Below are 21,812 nucleotides of genomic sequence, written 5' to 3' on the forward strand. Positions count from 1 at the left end.
CTCGAATAGTCGACTCATATTGAAGAATCGCCACCCCGTGGCTGAACAGCCACACTACACGTTGAAATAAAATATCACATTTCTAGGGGGCGCGGCTAAGAATTTGGAGGCGTGTTTGACAGAGGTACCTCTAGGCACCTCTTGACACCTCTAGGTGTCATTTTAGACTTGGCGACGCTAAATGTTGTAACCCACTGGTATATATTATTGCCAGACCCAGGGGGTCGGCCTACAAAAGGCTTTGTCGGTCTGTCGGTCGGTCGGTCGGTCGGTCGGTCCCTCTTTTCCTCAGTGTGCCTGTGTTTGCCTCTGACTGCTCATCTGCCCCTCCCTTCCCTTGCTCGGCTGATTGCCTTGAGTGCCGTCACCTGTACAGGACCAGCTGAGTTGAGTTGGCTGACGAGCTGCTGACACTATAAATTCCTCAGCCCATCTACAAGCTCAGAAACATTTCCAGCTGCTCAGGGTCTGTCAGATCCAGGTGACCTGGTCTAGTTAGTATAGTACTCCTCTTGGAGTATTTTTTTTAGGAAAATGGAGACCAGTGTTTTCCCCAAACAATGGCTTTGGGATCCATTTGTGGGTTGTTGACAGTGTTTTATGGCTTGTGAGTAACTATCCCATTTTCTTTTTTCTTATTTTTTCCGTTCTTTGTTTTTGAAAAAGAAAAAAAAAATCCATTTGTACACACAGGCCTCGGACACACTATGACTACCATAGGACGCTGCTTTGCCCCCCGCCTCCCCTCCCAGGTAAAGCATAAAGCATGTGCTTTATGTGTTTGTCAGAGGCCTCAGAGTTACAAACCAGTTATGGCCTTTCAGGGCTATCTCTTTATGTGTTTTTACACACACACACACACACACACACACACACACACACACACACACAGCTCAACTCCTGGGAGACTCTAAATCTGTCTTTACTGTGTGCAAGTACTGCATTCTGTGATTTTGTATTGGCATATCTGTCTGTCTGAGTTCTAACATTTTTTTTGGAGCGGTGTGCTAGCACAGCTCCCTTTGTGTGGCTTTGTGTGTCCAAATTGTGTTGGTCAGCACGGCGGCATCTGCGCATGCGTGGACTTTTACCACACACACACACACACACACACACACACACATACACACACACCCGTGATAGCCGCTAGAGTGGAGGCTCACGAAGCATGCAGCCACCGTAGCGAGCCACGGGCAATCAAGAATTGACACATGTCCATATATAAATTGGTGAAAAAAAAGTCAGGGACTATTCTATTCTCTTCCCCTGCCACGGGAGGTTAATGTTGTCAATCTGTGGGTCAAGACCCGCAGAGAGGTCCCCAAAATATGTCTATTCAATATTCAATTATATATATATATATATATATATATATATATATATATATTTACCTGGAACTGCTCAAATTCACCGCTCCACTTCGAACCGAGGTTTGATTTTTTTTTTATATTAACCACTTGAAACCTAGTGTCCTTATTCTGAGAACTTTAGCCAAAAACAGCAGATCTACAAGCTCACAACGCCTCGCAGCGCGAGGCGTTGTGAGCTTGTAGATCGGCTGTTTTTGGCAAAGAGGTTAGGTGTAGAGGGGGAAAGAGCAGACTAAGTACAGAGTGAAAGGTCAAGTTTATTAAGTATTAACGGTTCAAGTGGTTAAATATCTGAAAACACAAATTGACATAAATCCAAAATACACTGATGATTGTGCTATCAAACAATGAAACTATGGAATCTATGAACAGGTTGTGGGGGTCCCTGCTTCATCTCTCTCTCAACTAAGGGGTCTCTGGCCTGAAAACGTTGAAGACCCCTGATTTAGAAAATGTAATGTGTAAAATTAAAAGAGGGGTCCTTTAAAACATTGAATACCCATGTTGTAGACTAGACCAGTGTTTTTTTTTTTTTTTTTTTTAATGTTATGAAACATTTTGACATTTCTCTTCTTGGGGTCGCTGACATGACATCTTTTAAAACGGGAGTTTTAAAAGATGGTTCTTGAGAACCACCACTTGTAGACGCTCATTTGCACCCTCCAGTGGTGGAAGAAGTAAGTAAAAGTAGCAATACCACAATATAGAAATGATCTGTTACAGGTAACAGTCCTGCATGTAATAAATACTGGAATCCAAATAGTGTGACATCATTTATCATCATTTATCAACTGCCATTGGCTCAGGGGTAAAGTGGTCACGGCCGAATGGGAACTGTGGGGTTCCCAGTTTGATCCCAGGCTCCCCCAGAGTTACTGTCGAAGTGTCCCTGAGCAAGACTCTGAACCCCTAATTGCTCCCGAAGTTGGTGCCTTGCATGGTTTCCGCTGCTCTCTGTGTGTGTGTGTGTGTGTGTGTGTGTGTGTGTGTGTGTGTGTGTGTGTGTGTGTGTGTGTGTGTGTGTGTGTGTGTGTGTGTGTGTGTGTGTGTGTGTGTGTGTGTGTGTGTGTGTGTGTGTGTGTGTGTGTGTGTGTGTGTGTGTGTGTGTGTGTGTGTGTGTGTGTGTGTGTGTGTGTGTGTGTGTGTGCGTGCGTGCGTGAATGTACAGGCACAATCTATGTCATACATGGGCAACTGGTGGCCCGGGGGCCACATGCGCCCCCCACCTTCACTTTATGCGGCCCGCAGGTTAGTATTGGAGTACTGATATTAGGGATGGTCCGATCAGGATTTTTGGAACCGATCAGCGAGCACCGATCACAAAAGTTTGATCACCCGATACCGATCAATCACCGATCCGATCAAGTTATTATTTATATTTTCTAAATGTTAATGTTTTAACTTTAATTCATTCATTCACTCATGAATTCATTTATATATTTGCCTTATAGTTATTTACTAGCATTACTATGTATTTATTATCATAGCAGTAACTAATTATTCCTTCAGCACTGTGGAAATCAATACCCCAAAATGGCCTCAAGTGGGCATACTGAACGGCTGGTTGATCGGATGCACCGATCCGATCGGATCGGTGAATTTACCTTTTGATCTAAACCACCGATTATCGCCGATCACGCTTTGATCGGCCCGATCCGATCCATTGCCGATTGATCGGTAACATCTCTAACTGATATATTATTGATTTCAGCTGTCACATTTCCAAACATGGAAAAAATGACCGGCTTTAATTACTTCAGTCTATATTATTAGCTAAATGACTAGTATTAAAATGTTATTGTATTTTTTTTATGTCCAATGTATTTGTATTTAAGTTCATAAAGTTAACATAAGAACATATAAATTAATTTGAAATTTAAAAAAAAAAGAAAAAAAGAAAAAAAAAAAAAAATAGCCGATCTACAAGCTCAAAACACGTCGCCCTGCATCGCGTTTTGAGCTTGTAGATCGGCTATTTTTGCTATGTATATGCATTGTGGCCCTCTGGAGTGAGTGTGAAAATGTAGTGGCCCTCTCCATCATCAAAGTTGCACACCCCTGATCTATGTAAAGTGTCTGGATATAAAGTGCTATATTTACCATTCCCACCACCACCAGTCTCGCGTAGCCACACACCTATTCCACAATCTCCGAATTCTATACAGAGTCTGGAACTACAGCTCCTGAGCGGCGAGTAATGGAAGCCGGCATTTCCCTTCAAGAAAATATATTTTAAAATGTAATTCATGACATACTTAGATGATTTTTATTTATATTAGAATAAATGTGCGTGATGTGAGACGGAAACGGAAGTGGGGAGGAGGCTTCACTTCACTGTATGACGGGAGCATTTGCAAATCGCGGAGTCAACAGTCTGGCCACGCGAGACTACACCACTGACCCAGTTGCCCCCAAGTGTGTGTGTAAACGTGCCTGAGTGTGCGTGTGTACTTGTGATTGACACATCAACCCACAAGCATAGTAGAATTTGAGAAATTGACATTGTGAGGAAAATGTTCTGGACCTAACAAGATGAATGGTTTTATGGTTAGAAATGTGTTTTTTAGTTATTAGGTTAGTAAAAGCCTGAGGTTTAAGGGTGGCCTGATTGTGTTTTAGTACACATAGGTGTACAATACATTAGGGATGGGACGATATGAACATTTCATATCACGATTATTGTGACAAAAGAAATCGCGAATTACGATATTATCACGATAATAAAAATCCATTATCCTGGGGCGAAACATTTGCCAAAAAATAGCAGATCTAGTGAGCTTGTAGATCTGCAATTTTTTGGCAAAGACATTTGATAGAGATTGAAAAAAAGACTGTATCAAGTACGTATATTACCAATTAAGTACCTTTTACCAATTATAGAGGGTTTAAGTGGTACCAGATATGCAGCTCGGCAAATAATAATTGATCACAATGCATGAAGGAGGACGATATCACGATAAAATAAATCTCCACGAAACGATTATCGTGAGAGTTTTTTTATCACGATAAACGATAATATCGTGTATCGTCCCATCCCTACAATACATAGGTGAAATGGTATTCATATACTGTAGGTGTCTGACTTAAACCCATTTAGAACGGGTACACATTATTCTGTATCATTATTTTAAGCTTTGAATATTGAAAAATAGCAGATATACAAGCTCACAGTGCGGCACCGAGTGCCGCGCTGCGAGCTTGTAGATCTATTTTTTTTAAATCGTGAAAATTAGAATTTTGACCCAATTCTATAAAGGTCTTTTGAATCCTTCTAAGGTTTTTTGAAAAACCTATGTTTCTATGTCAGCAATCTGGCCAGCCATCGTCAAAGAAAAGGTCCTTTTCACTTAACTGGAGCTCAGTTAGTCTGTTCTTGAGAGACTACTATGTCAGTGGTTCTCAAACCTTTTCATGTGAAGGACCCCCAAAATGATATTTATTTGACCACGGAACCCCATCTCAAAAGATTTAGTTCCAGGGACCACCCAGAAGCAAAATTTGAGTTACAAACGTTCGCTTTGAAAATATATTATATTCAAAGATTTGCACACATTTTCACGACTTTTTTTCAAAAATAGCAGATCTACTAGCTCGCAGCGCGGCACTCGGTGCCACGCTGTGAGCTTGTAAATCTGCTATTTTTCACTGGTTAAAGCATTCAATAATTCTAGGCCTAAATACACAGAAATGTGTGTGTGTGTGCGGCGACGCAAATACACAACAAACCACTCTTGGAAGCCGGTTGCCAGTTTGACGGTGGAGTACATTCTTTATTTAGTATTATTTTACACAGTGATCGTGGTGCCCTGCATGGCTGCGGGCATCGACCGGAGTCACGGAGCAGCCATTTTGTTTTTAACGCCACACTTGAGTGCGTCGTAAATGCAAAATGGCCACCGCGTTAATACGGTCAGAGCAAAAAATCCTCAGTGTTAATTCGTCCATTTCTTACTCTGAGAGTGTACACGATGTCACCAAATGGACCCTTACGGTTTCGTTTAATTGCACGTGTACACTCTAAGAGTTACAGGGGGTGTAAGTGATATATTTAAAAAAAAACTTTAAATATTTTCTGATAGTAGCCCAATCGTTGTCTCTCCAGCTCTCTAGTAAATGGAACATACATTTCCAGGTCAGTGCAGGGTTGTCAACTTCCAGAAATTCAAATAAGGGACCCTCAGAAAAAAACACAAAATCTCACTATACTGTATGTAGGCCTACAGCTTTTGTATATTATTTTAACCAGTATGCATACCGTATTGAATTTGTAAGATATGAGTAATTAAATAAGATAATGATCTAGATCAGGTCAATTAGGGACACGTCTTTTAGTTTCCCAATAAGGGACAATTCTAGGTATTTTTTAATCAAATCAGAAGAGCATGCTCATGCAGGACAAACAAGGACAAATGGAAGAAATCAAACAAATAAAGTGAACATTAGGAAATTGATAATGGATTTGTGTGGGGCTTATCTCTCCTGATAAAATTGGTATGCCGACCTGGAAATGTATTTTCTCTTTACTGAGAAAAGCTGGAGAACCCTGTTACTGAAAAAGGCAATGATTACTGTGGGAATTATAGAACATATAAGGAGTATTCTAAAACGGCTAGTTCCATTCCTTGATTCTGATTGGCTGGTTTCCCTTAATTGCTGTGGTATATGAGACTATAACCCACACCTTGAATCAGTTTATGTCAAACCCAGGTGCGTTATTTCTTTCCAGTGTTCCACAGTGCAAAAAAAGATGGGAACTACTTTCTTGTAGATGGGAACTTTCTTGCAGACCTTGTAGTGAATTATTAGTGAAATAGAACAGTTATCGATGTTGCCATAATTGTAACGGCTGAGAGGGTTGGAGACACCTGGCTTCGCCTCGTGTCTCACCACGCCACTCAGCCGTTATAAAATACCAGGTAACCACATGCCTCTTGTGGTTTATTGCTTCAGTTCACCCCCAAACAATTACACAATTCGATGACAATTGAGTCTCCACCATTATTGGCTCAGGAATCCGACAAAAACTAAATAATCTCCACAAATTCAAGGCTTCATGGGGGGAGTAAATGATGGGGATAAAAAAAGAATACATACCACTTAAACCGTCTTTAAATCAACACTCAGGATTTGACAGTGTACAGTGCACAAGAAAAGTCATACAGAGAGAATCGCTGTCATTCACCTTCTGGGGTGAAGGGGTTCAGGGATCTATATCAAGGTTAGCGCGTGGGACTCATTTAGGGTCCGCCACACGGCAAGAATAGCAGACCATTCACCGGAAATAGCAGACCTGCAAGCTCACAATGCTTTGCGTCCGCGACGCATTATAGTCCAGTCAACCTGTGGTTTGCATGACCCAAAAGACATTGCAATAGTAATCATTGGGGGTTTTTATGATCCTTTGGGTCATCCAAATAACATATTAAAAGTTGTGAATTATATATTTAGTGGATCAAGGTAAATTCAGGGGGTTCGAGTTTGGGTTCATTCACTTACTATACAGGAAAAAAACGACCCCCCCCTCCCCCCCTTCTTTAAGTAGCATGTGAGGTGTCTAACTATGGGTTTGTCATGATTCTGAATCCATTACAGGCATTTGTGTAGCATGAAAAACATTCCTTGGGCTACAAATGGACCACACAAAACTGTGAAAAGTGATGACTCATCACCAAACCTTAGTTCTGTTGGCCGTTTTTATCCCAAGGAATGTTTTTCATGCTACACAAATGCTTGACATGGATTCAGAATCATGACAAACCCCTTGTTAGACCCCTCACATGCTACTTAAAGAAGATTTTTTTTTCCTGAATAGTAAGTGAATGGAGCCAAACTCGAACCCCCTGAATTTACCTTGATCCACTAAATATATAATTCACAACGTTTAATATGTTTATTTGGATGACCCAAAGGATCATCAAAAACCCTGAATGAGTACTATTGCAATTTCTTTTGGGTTGGGCCTTTTTTTTTGGCTTATTGACTGGCCTATTGTGAGCTTGCAGGTCTGCTATTTCCCACGAATGACAACGTCGAGCGACGAGGTATAAATTAGGCTTTTTTTTTTGTCAGTAGCAGTAATAGTAGTAAGTTGTCTCTCCATTTAGGAAGCCGCGCTCCGGCTGCTAACATGCACTGCGAAAAAGAATGGGATTTTTAGCTCCATACTCGTGTCACAACTCCTTCCTGTTGGCCACTTCCTGTGTTCTCATGCGACCCTGTCCACAACTCTTCCTCGTGTCCTCACCACGTCTGTCAGGGCTTTATATGAAACCCATGTCCATGGTGCATGATAAACATGCTGCGTTATAATCAGTGGCGTCAGTTCAGAAAAAGCTAAGGTATGGCAACATGACTGGTGTCTTGCACGGCGCGCATGCAAGACACCAGTCGTGTTGCCATACCTTAGCAACAGGCATGTTACTTTTATTTTAAGAAGTACATTTTTTCCCCCCGTTTCTATGGTTTCTTGGGCTGGATATGGCAGCCTGGAACGGTTGTTCAAGTGCATTGCACCTGTGCCGCTGACCTGCGGAACCTGGAAATAGCCTATACCATTCTGTCAAGATGGGGAGAATAGAATTATAATACCTTGTTTATACATATTGTTACATGTTGCATTTGTGGTTATTTGACTGTATTTTAACAACATTATAACTACACAGATAGACAAAGAGACATTCATGGATTTATATTTAAAAGTAACTTTTCTTTCCCCCCCTGGACCCAGGGTATGGCAGCTGCATACCCCTGCCATACCCAATTGACGCCCCTGGTTATAATCATAATCAGCTTTATAGGGCACGTGGTGGCCATTTTGTGGTGCCATAGATAGAAAAAGCATATTTTCTTTTCCCCCATAGAGATTTCAGAAAAATATTTAAATGAATTATTTTAAGCCTTGAAAAAAGCCAGCCAGGCCCTGGTGAATCATGTCAAAAAAGAAAGCCGCTGCTATGCCCCATTGTCACATGGTTTACAGGTGCAAAGTTGTTGCACCAAAGGCTGACATTTTTCTTATTTTTATGGAAGCTCCGTAATGTTGAATGTTTCCAGAAAATAGAGGAAGGATAGTGAAAAGAGCAAGGATGAGGAGAAACTGTAAACATTTATAATGCTTTATGAAAAAAATACCATAGCATAAAGCATGTTATAATTGCTTATCAGGTCAACTATCGTAATGGGCTACTTGATAACTCATGAATGTTCAATGACTTTGTGACTTATCACATTATAATGCATTATAGTGATTATAAAGCATTATACATTTATGTTTAAGGTATTACGACTATGAAAAGTATAATACACTATTATCCTGGCCAAAATAAAGTCTGCGAGTGTCCAGAAATATTATTATTATGATTCATAAGTAACCCTATAGCCTAATCATTACCTTATAATAAGTACTTATACAATTCTTTATACTGTTTTGATTATTGTTATGAAGCATTATGAGTAATAAATGTAATTATGCAGTGTTATAGCTTCTAATTACTCGCTATACTGTAAGTGTACTTGACCGTATAAGTCATAACATGTTTGACACAGACAACTGAATGGCATTTTCTGAACTCTCTGTGGGAGAAATGAATGGGGTTTCTATTTGTGGAACCACTAAATAACCAATGATACTAACAAAGGCTCTGTACCTTTTCACATAGCACAGTGGCTCTTAAACCTTTTATTTCAAGGACCCCCATAACTCTGAGAGTGTACAAATGGACCCTTACGGGACCATTTTGGTTCCATTTGTACACTCTCAGAGTTGCACACCTTTTCAAGGGGTCATTTGGAACCCCCAAGGAACCATGAGGGTCCCTGGACCACACTTTGAGACCCATCGTGTAGCAGAGTGTTTCCAGTGAGCCAACATGAACAATATCAGCACCCTGACTCTGTTTGACCAGAATGGAGCAGAGCCTTGATTAGTATTATTGGTAACACCTGTGAAGGAAGTGAGAAGAGACCCAACTTCTATCCAAAATGGCTGCTATACTTATTATGGCATATTACAGTGTTTCTCAAAGTGGATACCAGGGACTCTGTGGGTTCCTTTAGGGGGTCTAAATGGACCGATACAAGTCTGTACAAATGGAACCAGTCCATTTGGTTCCATTTGTACACGGTCAGAGTTAAGGGGAGACCTTGAAATTTGAACGTTTGAGAAACACTGGCCTATTATTAGATATGGGTTTCATAGGAAGCGTTACCGAATGTCTTATTGCTTCGGTGGCGTGTGGGACGGCTGTCTTTCTAGACCCTCCTCTTCAAGGACACCTCAAGATTAACGGACCCAGCACTGCCAACTAGACAGCAAACAGCATTGGGATTGGGTTGTATTAGACGGCGGAACCAATCGACCAATGACAAGTCCTGGTCTTCTCGGGACAGTGGTGGGCGTGTCTAATAGGTTTTGAGGGCTGTTCATTGGTGGTCGTCAGTCTAATCGTTACAAAATCTGTACATTTACAAACGGTATAGAAACGGGACAGGTCATAAAAGGAGACTTGACTGGCCCGCAAATGGGAAAGGCAGCAACTGTGTCCTTTTGATTTTTCAAAAGGTCACGACTGTGGGCGGGCACTGGTTCTCAATATGAGGTTTGGGGAACCCCCATGTGTCTTTGACGGTTTCCAGGGGGTCCCCAGTTAAATGATCGATAGTTAGGAACCAAATGGAGTTAAATTAAAGCTGCAATCCATATGTTTGTGCGTGAATAAACAATCCATATTTGTGTGCGTGAATAAACAATCCATGTTTGTGTGCGTGAATAAAGAGGTATTTCAACCAACCCTTATGCAGTGGCGTACACTAGTAACTATAAGACTTTCACTCAGCTATATTTCAAATAGAAATATTATACATTGCCTCCACTACATGTCTATGAAGGGACAATTAACTCACCACTTCAGTCCTATTTCAAATGTGGTAAAAAAGAATTGCTGATCTTCACTATGTGTTCTGCCATTTTAACTATTTAAAAACAAACTTCAGATACATTAACTGATATTCACTGACATTAATTGTACTTGGTAATTTGTACTTTTGACTCGAGCCGTGACCCATAAAAATTGGGAAACAGTGTGATATTGTATTTAAATACAATTTACTAGCGACTTATGAGTACCAAGAAAGCGCTGTGTACATTAAGACTAGTATGTCTCCAGTGGTTGGACGTGGTCTCCATACTATTCCATTGAGCCATTTAGACCACTGGTTCCCAAAGAGTGAGTCGGGAGTCGGGACCCATTTGTGGGTCGCGGACACATTTTTATGGGTCCCTTCGTATTATTTGTATTATTATTATTTCAAACGATTTTCAAAAAAAATATTTTATTTTTATCACAAATTAAAAACAAATGCAATGCTTTTGTTCAGAAATTTCATGAAGAAACAAAATTAATTCCATTAGAAAAGAAATGTTTAAGAAGTTGTGAAAATATCTAGTTCCAGGGAACACCCAGAAGCAAAATTTGAGTTACAAACGTTCGCTTTAAGAATACATATTCAAAGATGTGCACACATTTTCACGACTTTTTCAAAAATAGCAGATCTACAAGCTTGTATATCTGCTATTTTTCACTGGTTAAAGCATTCAATAATTCTAGGCCTAAATGGGTTAAAGAATATTTCACAGTGTAGATAATCGGTATTCCCGAGATAAAAGAATGTCAATGTCAAATGGGGTATGTGGCCTAATGCAGTGATTCTCAAAGTGTGGACCAGGGACCCTCTATGTTACTTAAATTGGTCCAAAATGGACTCTTACAGGTCAGTAACTCAGAGATTGTCCCATTTGTATACTCTCAGAGATATGGGGTCTTTGTCATTAGGCTATAGATTTTAGACACTTTAACCACAATTTTATATGTGATGTGAGCTTGTAGTTCTATTTATTTTTATTTTGTTTAGAAAAAGAAATCATGGACATTTGTGAAAATATTTGAATATGTTCATATTTTAAAGTGAACGTTTTTACCAAAAGTCTTTGCTTTTGGGGGGTCCCTGGAACTAAATATTTTGAGATGGCAGATGGGGTTCCACAGCCAAATACATATAATTGTGGGTGTCCTTTATACCGTGAATCCTAGTCAAACATTTAAGGCTAATTTACACTGTTAAATCCTCATAATTTGGCACCAGGTACGCATTTGGCGGTGGGGGAAAGGGGGGACATGTCCGGCACAAACCTTTGAAATCAAAGATACGTCCGGGCGCCCGCTGGCCTTGTGGTCCAGGCGGGTACCACATACTAGCCGATTTGATTCCCGATCCGGACGACCTTTGCCACATGTCATTCCCCATCTCTCTCCCCATTTCCTGTCAGTCTACTATCCTATCAAATAAAGGCATAAAAAGCCCCAAAAAAACAACTAATCTTTAAAGAAATCAAAGATACGTCCCTGTTTGGCGTTCACGTGGGGGACACGAGGTTTGAATCCCAAGTAGGGCAAGATTGCTAGGCATTGCAGCTTTAACAAATGAAACCATTTGGCTATATTTGAGTTACAAATGGATAAATTAACACTACAGTAGGATTTTAGCCGCCTGTAGGGCTGGGCAATATGGACAAAATCAAATATCACAATATCTTCAACAAGTACCGTAATATCAATTTTGTGACAATATTGTGGGGATGATTATTAGGGATCACATCTACACAATGAGATTTTTGATAAATAATCATTGTACATAATCAGTAATGCCTATATAATAACAAAGTGGGGAAAGTACAAGAAAAACTAATAATCGAAAGCTAGAACTGTCAAGGCAAGTTCAGTCACTTTACTGCAATGCATCCTGTAAAAGCAGGACAAGACAACACAATATGCCATACCACCACAACACAATATTGAAAATCCAAGACGATATCTAGTTTCATATCACAATTTCAATATAACGTTGATTCAATATTGATATATTGCCCAGCCCAAGTCACAAGGAAGCGTCAGTGAACAACACAAATGATGCCTTTTCAACTGGGGCGACCGTGCTGCACTCGCCTTTAGATCCCCAATCGATTAGAAACCATTACCCCATGCACTCCACTCGGCCATATTATATCCCTTTAAGCCTGATGTATGCTTAGTTGTGCGCCAGTATCTCACACGGTGTGTCTCTCAAAATGCCTGTATCTTGCAAGCTCACATTGCGAGGTTACTGTATCTCAAAAGCTCAGGTGTCCCACATGCATACATACATGATGTGGCATTCCAACTCTTCGGGTTTCCTGTTTTTCTATAAGTGCATGCTTTCCCCAGGTTCTTTTAAATGTTTATCCTCGCTAATTCTTCTCTTCTGTTACTGAAAAAAGTGTCACTCCTCGACACTTCTTTTAAGTAGAAAAACAGAATCAGGGGCGTTTCGCTGTTTCTACGTGTCATCTTTTCGACACCCACCCCTTACCCTAACCCTAACCTCCGTGGGGTGAGTCGCTAACCCTCCCGACGCTCCGTTGTCGAAATGCTGGTCGTTCGAAAGAGCGTGATTTTACCAACAGAACCTGGATAGCATTTACATATCAACACCTTGGCAAATGCCCTCCATGTTACTGACTTATAGCAGTACAGTTCAATAGCAGTACATGTGAAGTTCGATTCTCAAATGGCACATCTGTGCATAGCGCATAGATCAGCTTTTTTTCAGTGCACGACACAACACACAACTAAGCATAACGTGGGCTTTTTGGAACAACGATACTTTTGGACCAAGCGAGAGCCGTCCGCAGTTGCTGCCATTTGACTTTGCGAGACAGAAATGTCTCCAACAATTTACTCCTACCTACACACGCACACACACACACACACACACACACACACACACACACACACACGCAAACACGCACGCACACGTTGCTGCTGGCAAATCGGTCTAAAAAGAAAGGTAAAGTAAAAAAACTAAACTCTAATATATAGTCCGAGCGTTTCGTGCACAAATCGTGCACTTTATGATAGAAGCATGAAATTTGGCACAGTTAGAACATTCCATATGGAAAATGTTTGGCTATAGGGCCATCGCAGATTTGTCTTGGGAAACTTGTGGGAGCCAATCAAAGTTGGGCTCTCATAGGCTTTACTATACAGTAAAATAATACAAAAAATAAATATGCTAGTATCATGTGAGGGGTCAAACTAGGGTTTTTTCGGGATTCTGAATCCAATGCATTTGCTTTGCACAAAAAACATTCCTTTCCGAAACACGGTCCCCACAAAACTGTGAAAAGTGACGACTCATCACCAAACCATAGTTTTATGGAGGCCGTTTTTAGCCCAATGAATGTTTTTAGTGCAAAACAAATGCTTGCATTGGATTCAGAATCATGAAAAAACCCTAGTTTGACCCCTCACACGGTGCTTAAAGCATATTTATTTTTTGTATTATTGTACTGTATAGTAAAGTCTATGAGAGCCCAACTTTGATTGGCTCCCACAAGTTTCCCAAGACAAATCTGCGATGGCCCTATAGCCAAAGATGTTCCCATATGGCATGTTCTAACTGTGTGCCAAATGTCACGCTTCTATCATAAAGTGCACGACTCCATCAACATGCTGCCCGAAATGCCCGGACTAATATCCTATAGGCTCTTGGGTTGGAGTTGATAGCTACTTTACACACAGTACGAGGTGTGGGGGGAGGGGGGAGTAGGGGACACGTGGATGATGGCCTGTCATCTGTCATCAGTCGTCGGCACACAGCACCAGGGCCAGCTCTGTCCTGTAGAGTTTACCTCCGTCTGATAGAGCCATGATGGCCGTCTTGTACACCGGTATCTTAGCTACTTCCAGCTCCTAGGACACACACGCACACACACACACACACGCGCACGCACGCACATGCACATGCACACGCACGCGCACACGCACACGCACACGCACACACACACACACACACACATATTATATTCAGTGGCTACTCACTTATTTTAAAAAGTAGCAATACTGCAAAATAGAAATGCTCTCTTACAAGTAAAGATCCGGAATTCAAAATGTACCTGAGTAAAAGCGCTAAAGTGTCGGCATCAAAATGTACTTAAAGTGCCAAAAGTAAAAGTGCAAAATGTTTGAAAATAGCAGATCTACAAGCTCACAACGCGCCGCGACACTACGCGGTGTGAGCGACGCGTTGTGAGCTTGTAGATCGGCTATTTTCAAACAGCCTAGGCATAGAATAGGGCTAAAGTGATTTAATGTGTGATTTATAATATCATCATTTATATCTGCAAAGTAACTAGTAACTAAAGTTTCCAAATAAATGTAGTGGAGTAAAAGTACAATATTTGCCTCTGAGATGTAGTGGAGTAGAAGTAAAAGTATTGAAAATTGGAAATACTCCAGTAAAGTAAAAGTACCTCAAAACAGTACTTAAGTTTAAGTAAATGTACTTAGTTACCTTACACCACTGATTATATTATATTACAGCATATCGTTGTTGTCGGGCGGAAACTTTGTGATGAGGCACGCACGCACGCATGCATGCACGCACGCACGCACGCACGCACGCACGCACGCACGCACGCACGCACGCACGCACACACGCACGCACACACACACAGACACACACACACACGCACACTGACCTTCTTGTTTTTGTTTTTCTCACAGAGGTCTTTGAGTAGATTTTCCAGCTCATTTTCATCCATGTAGCCGTTCTCATCCTGAAACACATGCACACACACACACACACACACACACACACACACACACACACACACACACACACACACACACGCACGCACGCGCACACACACACACACACACACACGCAGGGTTAACAGTGAACCAGTATATTGGTGCGACCCATATCTCTGGTTTTACAGCTGCCAGTATTTTGTGCTGGTCAGATTTGATCGTAAAAATATACAATTATAGCCTATTTATGTTACAGTGAGGAGGACTTCCAACGTGAAAAAAATAAAATAAAATTATTTGGGATGCTCCTTTTAGGCAGGGTGTTTAACTGTACTATTTTTTTTTTATTGTATTTACTACTTGTACTGTTCTCCATTTTTGTCTAATAAAATACTCAATCAATCAATCCAAACTCTTTCTGAACTTAATGCAGCATCTTATGTTGAAATCAAGAAATTAGTAGCATCGAAAATAGCCGACAACGCGCTGTGACGCGTTGTGATCTTCGATGTTTGCAGCAAAAGGCCCTTTTAGAAATGTCAGCCCCTGCCTCTCTAACATTCTCTGCACGTCCCTGCTCGTGTGAGTAGACAGCCATCTGTTGAATGTGTCTCCTGCAGTTTGTGCTGAGGTGTTGAGGAGGCAAGCATCTGTGACTTACACCACATGACACCACAACGCAACACAGTGACACAGTGAATCAACACAACAACAACAACAACATTGTCACACGTATGAAACCAATCAGAATATCGGCTGCCACTCTATCTTTTGGTTTTAAGTGGTTTTACGATAGCGGGTGCTCTCCCTCGTCAGTGATCCCAGGACTACAAATCCCAGAATGCAACTGGGAAACTGAAATTTTTTTTATGTTAAAAAAGAAACCATAAAAAATATTATTTTCAAGTGCGGAAAAAACTTTTTTTATCCTGCTATCAACATAAATGTTGCAGAACAATAACAACTCCAATAAGGTCTTATTTCTGTAAAATCAACACTTATATTATCCCCCTATATTTATTTTTTATTTATTTATAAGTAATGTTTTCTTTTCTGACCATAAGGTTAATTTTAGACGTGAGGTGGGGGACTCCAAGTGAAGGTATCTTTTCAACATCTTAAAACTGTCTTTGTTTTGGTGAGTAGATATGTATTTTTAGTACTTTTTACTACAGACGAGTCATCCCCATAGCATGTGTGGTCACTGGTCGTGACAGAAAATAACCGATCTACAACCTCACAGTACTCAGATGTCACATACTATACTGGCCTATAGACCCGGAACACCATATATGGGCAGGGTGAAACAGTGCCCAAGTTTCTGACATCACTGATAACGCAGCCTGTACTGCATTTATCTCAGATTATTTTTCCCAGATTTTTTTTCTTTTTTTGTCAAAACAAACTTTTTTCTACAGACCCTAACTTTAGAATCCAACATCAACTTCTTTGTTTACATCCTCATTGAGGAAAAAAAAAACTCATCTGTTATATTGTGACAAACATATTTGCATTCCTCTTCATGTGGTCAGCATGTGATGTCAGTCACCTGCGACATATCTACAGTATGACATAAGACTCCACATTTGGTGGAAGTTTCAACCGGATCATCTACATCTCACACATATATACTTTTATTCCACCGCAATTATTTGAAAACGTTAGTTACTATATACTTTGTAGATTTTTAATATTATTACAAAACATAAATGAACCACCTCGGCCCTATTTCAAATTCTGTCCCTTTGAAAATAGCAGATGTAGATCTTCTATTTTCAAAAAGATTTGTATATATGTTTTACATTTGAAAACTTGTGAAATTAGACATTATGCATAATGAGTATTTTCTACCTTTGGTACTTTAATTACATGTTGATGCCGATATTTTTGTACTTATACTCAAGTAAATGTTTTATTCCAGATTTCTATTTACATAACATAGCATTTCTACATTGCAGTATTGATACTTGTACTTAGTAAACAACAATGAGAGTACTTATTCTGCCACTGCTGAACACTGCACGACACAATGTGATGTCAGCATGATGTCAGCAAAATGTGGAGTGTTAAATCAACTATCAAAACTGACCAGTAAGTCTGTTTCTTTACAGTCTGCGTTAACCTGAATTGGACTGTGAGGGAGAGACAGGGCCACCAGCCAGCGAACCAACCAACAATTCTACCAACCAGAGAGACATCAAACCAGTCAACCACCCAGCACTGTGAACGGGCTCAGTTTTCATGCACATGTTTCGGAGGTAGTCGTCAACGACGCGTTTCATATAAGGTGACAGGCAAACATGTCAAAGATCGACAAAATGAGTATCCTGGGGGTGAGGAGTTTCGGGGTCGAGGACAAAGACAAACAGGTCATCACCTTCTTCAGCCCTCTCACCGTGCTGGTCGGCCCCAACGGAGCCGGGAAAACGACCATCATCGAGTGCCTGAAGTATGCCACGGCGGGCGACCTTCCCCCCGGATCCAAAGGAGGCGCTTTCGTCCACGACCCAAAGGACGCCCATGAGACGGACGTGCGCGCCCAGATCAGGCTGGTGTTCACGGACGTGAAAGGCGAGAAGGTGGCCATCCAGCGCTCCATGTCCTGCACGCAGAAGGTCAAGAGCCTCCAGTTCCAAACCCACGAGTGCATCCTCACCAGGGTGAAGGACGGCAAGAAGGTCAACCTGTCGTCCAAGTGTGCGGAGCAGGAGATGATCTATGCACTAGGTGTGTCCAAGCCGGTGCTCAACAACGTCATCTTCTGCCACCAAGAGGAGTCCAACTGGCCGCTCGGCGAGAGCAAAGCCCTCAAAGGAAAGTTTGACGCAATCTTCGCCGCCACCAAGTACACCAAGGCATTAGACGCGATGCGTCAGCTGCGCCTCAAACAGGCCCAGGCGGTCAAAGAGTGCCAGATTGAGTTGCGCTACCTGAAACAGAACAAGGAGAAAGCCCAGCAGATCAGAGACATCCTGTCCTCCAAGGAGATGGAACTGGCCGTGTCCAGAGACCGCGTCCATCAGATAGACAGCCAGATAGAACCACTGGAGAGGCAAATGGACGATATCAACCGGAGCCTGGGCAAGGTCATGACGTTGGACAACGACATCAAGGCTCTAGAGAGCAGGAAGAAACAGATGGAGCAAGACAACACAGAGCTGGAGCAGACCATGGAACAGGTGTTCGAGGGTTCAGACGACCAGCTGCAGGACATGTATCAGAACCACCAGAGGACGGTGAGGGAGAAGGAGAAGAAGCTGACGGATAGCGAGAAGGAGCTGGAGAGAGTCAACCGGGAATGTCAGAGACTCAACAGAGTCAAGTCTGACCTCCTGGTAGAACAAGGTCGTCTACAGTTGGAGGCTGACCGCCAAGCCCAGAACATCAAGAGTCGTGACTCTCAGGTGCGCTCACTGTCGTCCTCTCTGGAATTGGAGGGCTATGACCAGACCCCGTTCACGGAGCAGCAGCTGCAGAACTTCCATCAACACGTGACTGACAGACTGGAGCAAGAGATGGAGACAGCCAAGCAGGTTGTGTTGGAAGTACAGGAGAAAGAGCAGCAGAAGCAGCAGTCGGTCGATGAGATGAGAGACAAGAAGACAGGCCTGGAGAGAACGGCGGAGCTGAAGAGAGATCTGCAGGCGAGGAAACAGCAGGAGCTGAGGAACCTTAAGGCAGAGCTCCAGAGACTAGAGGGCTCCTCCAGCAGGCTGCACAAGCTGGACGACAAGCTGGACAAGGCAGAGCGGGACTTGCAGAGCGCGCTGCAGGGCTCCAACGTGGAAGGGCTGAAGGCTGAGGTGGTGGATCTCCAGAGAGAGAGAGCAGAGCTGGACCGCACACAGCGGCAGCTGGACCAAGAGATGGAGATGCTCAACACTCACACCACCGCGCGCACACAGATGGACATGCTGAAGAGAGACAAGACAGAGAAGGAGGAGCAGGTGCGTAAAATCAAGTCTCGCCACGGCGACGACCTGGTGTCCCTCCTGGGTCACTTCCCCGACAAGAACGAGCTGGAGGACTGGATCCACGGCAAGTCAAAAGAGATACACAGTTCCAGGGACACGCTGGCCAGACTCAACACAGAGCTGGCGACCAGCGAACAGAACAAGAGCCACCTCTCCAGCGAGCTGCGCAGCAAGGAGCAGCGGTTAACCAGTGATCAAGAGAGGTTCTTCATCGCGTGCGGCAGTCAAGATCTGGACCGTGACCTGGGGAAACTGCAGGAGGAGCTGGAGAGGACCTCCAAGGAAAGGGTCATGTTGGCGGGCACCACCGCAGTCTACACCCAGTTCATCAGCCAGCTGACGGAGGACAGGGAGGACAGGGAGCCCTGTTGCCCCGTGTGTCAACGGACCTTCCAGTCTGAGTCGGAGCTGCAGGACGTCGTCAACGACGCACGGTCCAAGCTGAGGCTGGTGCCCGACAAGCTGAAGAACGCCGAGCAGGAGCTGAGGAGGAAGGCGAAGAAGAGAGACGACATGATGGCTCTCAAGCCTGTCAGGCAGTGCATAGTTGCGCTGCAGGACAGGGAGTTGCCCGAGCTGAGGAACCGCCTGCAGGCCGTCAGCAGAGACATCGCGAGGCTGAAGGGAGAAGGGGAGGAGCAGGAGAGCCTGCTGACCACCCTGGCGTCCGAGAAGGAGACAGCCACGGCGTGTCTGCAGGACATCTCTCTCATGGACAGATACTTGATGGATCTGAAGGAGATGGAGAGAAAGATGGCTCAGCAGGCGGCCACGCTGCAGGGAGTGGACCTTGGCAGAACCATCCAACAAGTCAGCCAGGAGAAACAAGAGACCCAGCGCAGACTGGACAGCGCCTCAAATAATATAGAGCTGAAGCGTAAGCTGATCCAGGACCAGCAGGAACAGATCCAGGCGTTGAAGAGCTTCGCAAACGAGGCGCAGGCGCAGAGGCTCCAGCTCGGCAACGACCAGCAGAAAATGCAGCAGCTGCAGGAACAGAGCATGGAGTTCACCGCCGAGATCCAGACCATCACCAGGGAGATCAGGGAGGCGAGGGAGCAGCTGTCGCCCATGTCTGCCGCTCTGGAGAGGCTGCAGCAGGAGAAACAGGAGCTGGTGGAGCACAGGAGAAGGAAGCACGAGGAAGGACAGGAGAAGATCAACGCCATCAAAGACAAACTGAGGACCATCGTGGTTCTGGAAAGAGATGTTGCCAAGTACTTTGAAGAAGGCAAGGAGCGGTATAAAGAACAAAAGGTGCGTGAGCTTCAGGAAACAAACACGCATCTCCACGGGGCTGAGAAACAGAGAGAACGGATCAACAAGGAAATGGGAAACCTGCGTCAGGACATTGATACTCAGAAGATCCAAGAGCGCTGGCTGCAGGACAACATGACCCTGAGGAAGCGCGTGGAAGAGCTGAAGCTGGTGATGGTTAAGCTTCAGGCACTGATGAAGGACATGGGCAACATGGAAGCCATGCAAATCCAAAAAGAGCGTCGTGAAGTGGACCGCAAAATCGAGGACCTGAAAAGGAACCGCAGCATGGCACTGGGTCGCCAGCACGGCTTTGAAGACGAGATGCTCCGCTACAAGAGGGAGCTGCGAGAAGAGCAATACGACAAAGCCGATGAACTCTACAGGGACAAGATGATCGTCATGAGAACTACGGAGCTGGCCGGCAAGGACTTGGACCTCTACTACAAAGCCCTCGACCAAAGCATCATGAAATTCCACAGCACAAAGATGGACGAGATCAACAAGACCATCAGGGACCTGTGGCGCAGCATCTACAGGGGTCAAGACATCGAGTACGTGGAGATCAGGTCCGACGTGGACGAGAACGCGTCCGCCGAGGTGAGGCGGAGGGTGTACCACTACAGGGTGGTGATGGTGAGGGAGGACACGGCTTCGGACATGAGGGGGCGCTGCAGCGCCGGGCAGAAAGTGCTGGCGTCCCTGATCATCCGCCTGGCCCTGGCGGAGACCTTCTGTCTGAACTGTGGGATCCTGGCGCTGGACGAGCCCACGACGAACCTGGACCGCGAGAACATCGAGTCGCTGGCCAGCGCCCTCATCGAGATCATCAAGAGCCGCTCCTGCCAGCGCAACTTCCAGCTGCTCGTCATCACCCACAACGAGGACTTCGTGGAGCTGCTGGGCAGGTCCAGCTACGTGGAGCACTTCTACCGCATCCGCAAGAACCGGGAGCACAACTCTGAGATCAACAAGTGTAGCATCACATCCCTGTCGTCGTATCTTCACTGAGGCCAACGCCGTTGTCTGGACAGAAGCCCCTGGCAAAATGCATCTTTCCCGCGTGACGTAGCCTTGTCCACTGGATCTGTGGAAAGTGGTGCTTCTATTTGGTGAATAGTCTATTTTTCAGATCTGGAGGCGGATCAACATGTCGCGCCGCATTGTGGGCTTGTTGATCGGCTCTTTCCGGAGTGTGACAGAGATCAAACCAGTCAACCAACCACCCAGACGTCAAGTAATAGCCAGTCAAACTTCCAAATGACTAGCCAGTCTATGAGCTATAAGATCTGACAACAGTCTACCATACAATGTGCATAATGATAATCATTGCTGCCGGACAAATACATAACAATCTGGGGGGTCCTCGACATGAACATTTTTGAGAATCACTGGTTTAAACAAGCTAGGAAGCAAGCCCAAAATTAAGCAACTATGCACTTTGTAAACAACAAAAAGTGCAACCCGCAACTACAAATCTTTACAAGTGACCCTAAAGGAAAACAAGCCCAAAGTCACTTACAGACATGGCACCACAGTAGGAAAGAGAGGAAGGTGGAGAGAGGAGAGGGAGTAGAGGTGCAGGC

At 43.7% G+C, this 21,812-nt stretch overlaps 2 protein-coding genes across 2 annotated transcripts in view; one reads left to right on the top strand and one right to left on the bottom strand.

Moving 5' to 3' along the window:
- Window positions 1–14,044: 14,044 nt before the first annotated feature.
- calb1 (calbindin 1) overlaps window positions 14,045–21,812 on the bottom strand; it is a gene marked incomplete at both ends in the record, with an annotated part of 73,889 nt that continues 66,121 nt past the window's right edge. Inside the window, 2 exons of the mRNA XM_080737433.1 lie at window positions 14,045–14,142; window positions 14,934–15,021. Of these exons, the coding sequence (XP_080593559.1) occupies window positions 14,045–14,142; window positions 14,934–15,021 (186 nt within the window). The remainder of the gene's footprint in view (window positions 14,143–14,933; window positions 15,022–21,812) is intronic.
- Window positions 17,296–21,237, top strand: LOC308294653 (DNA repair protein RAD50-like; the record flags this gene model as incomplete). The annotated part of the gene is made up of 1 exon (XM_080737420.1): window positions 17,296–21,237. The coding sequence occupies one exon, from the start codon at window positions 17,296–17,298 to the stop codon at window positions 21,235–21,237; it is 3,942 nt and encodes a 1,313-aa protein (XP_080593546.1).

This window comes from Nannobrachium achirus, assembly GCF_963921795.1.
Source record: "Nannobrachium achirus genome assembly, chromosome: 2".
NCBI classification, from domain to species: Eukaryota; Metazoa; Chordata; class Actinopteri; order Myctophiformes; family Myctophidae; genus Nannobrachium; species Nannobrachium achirus.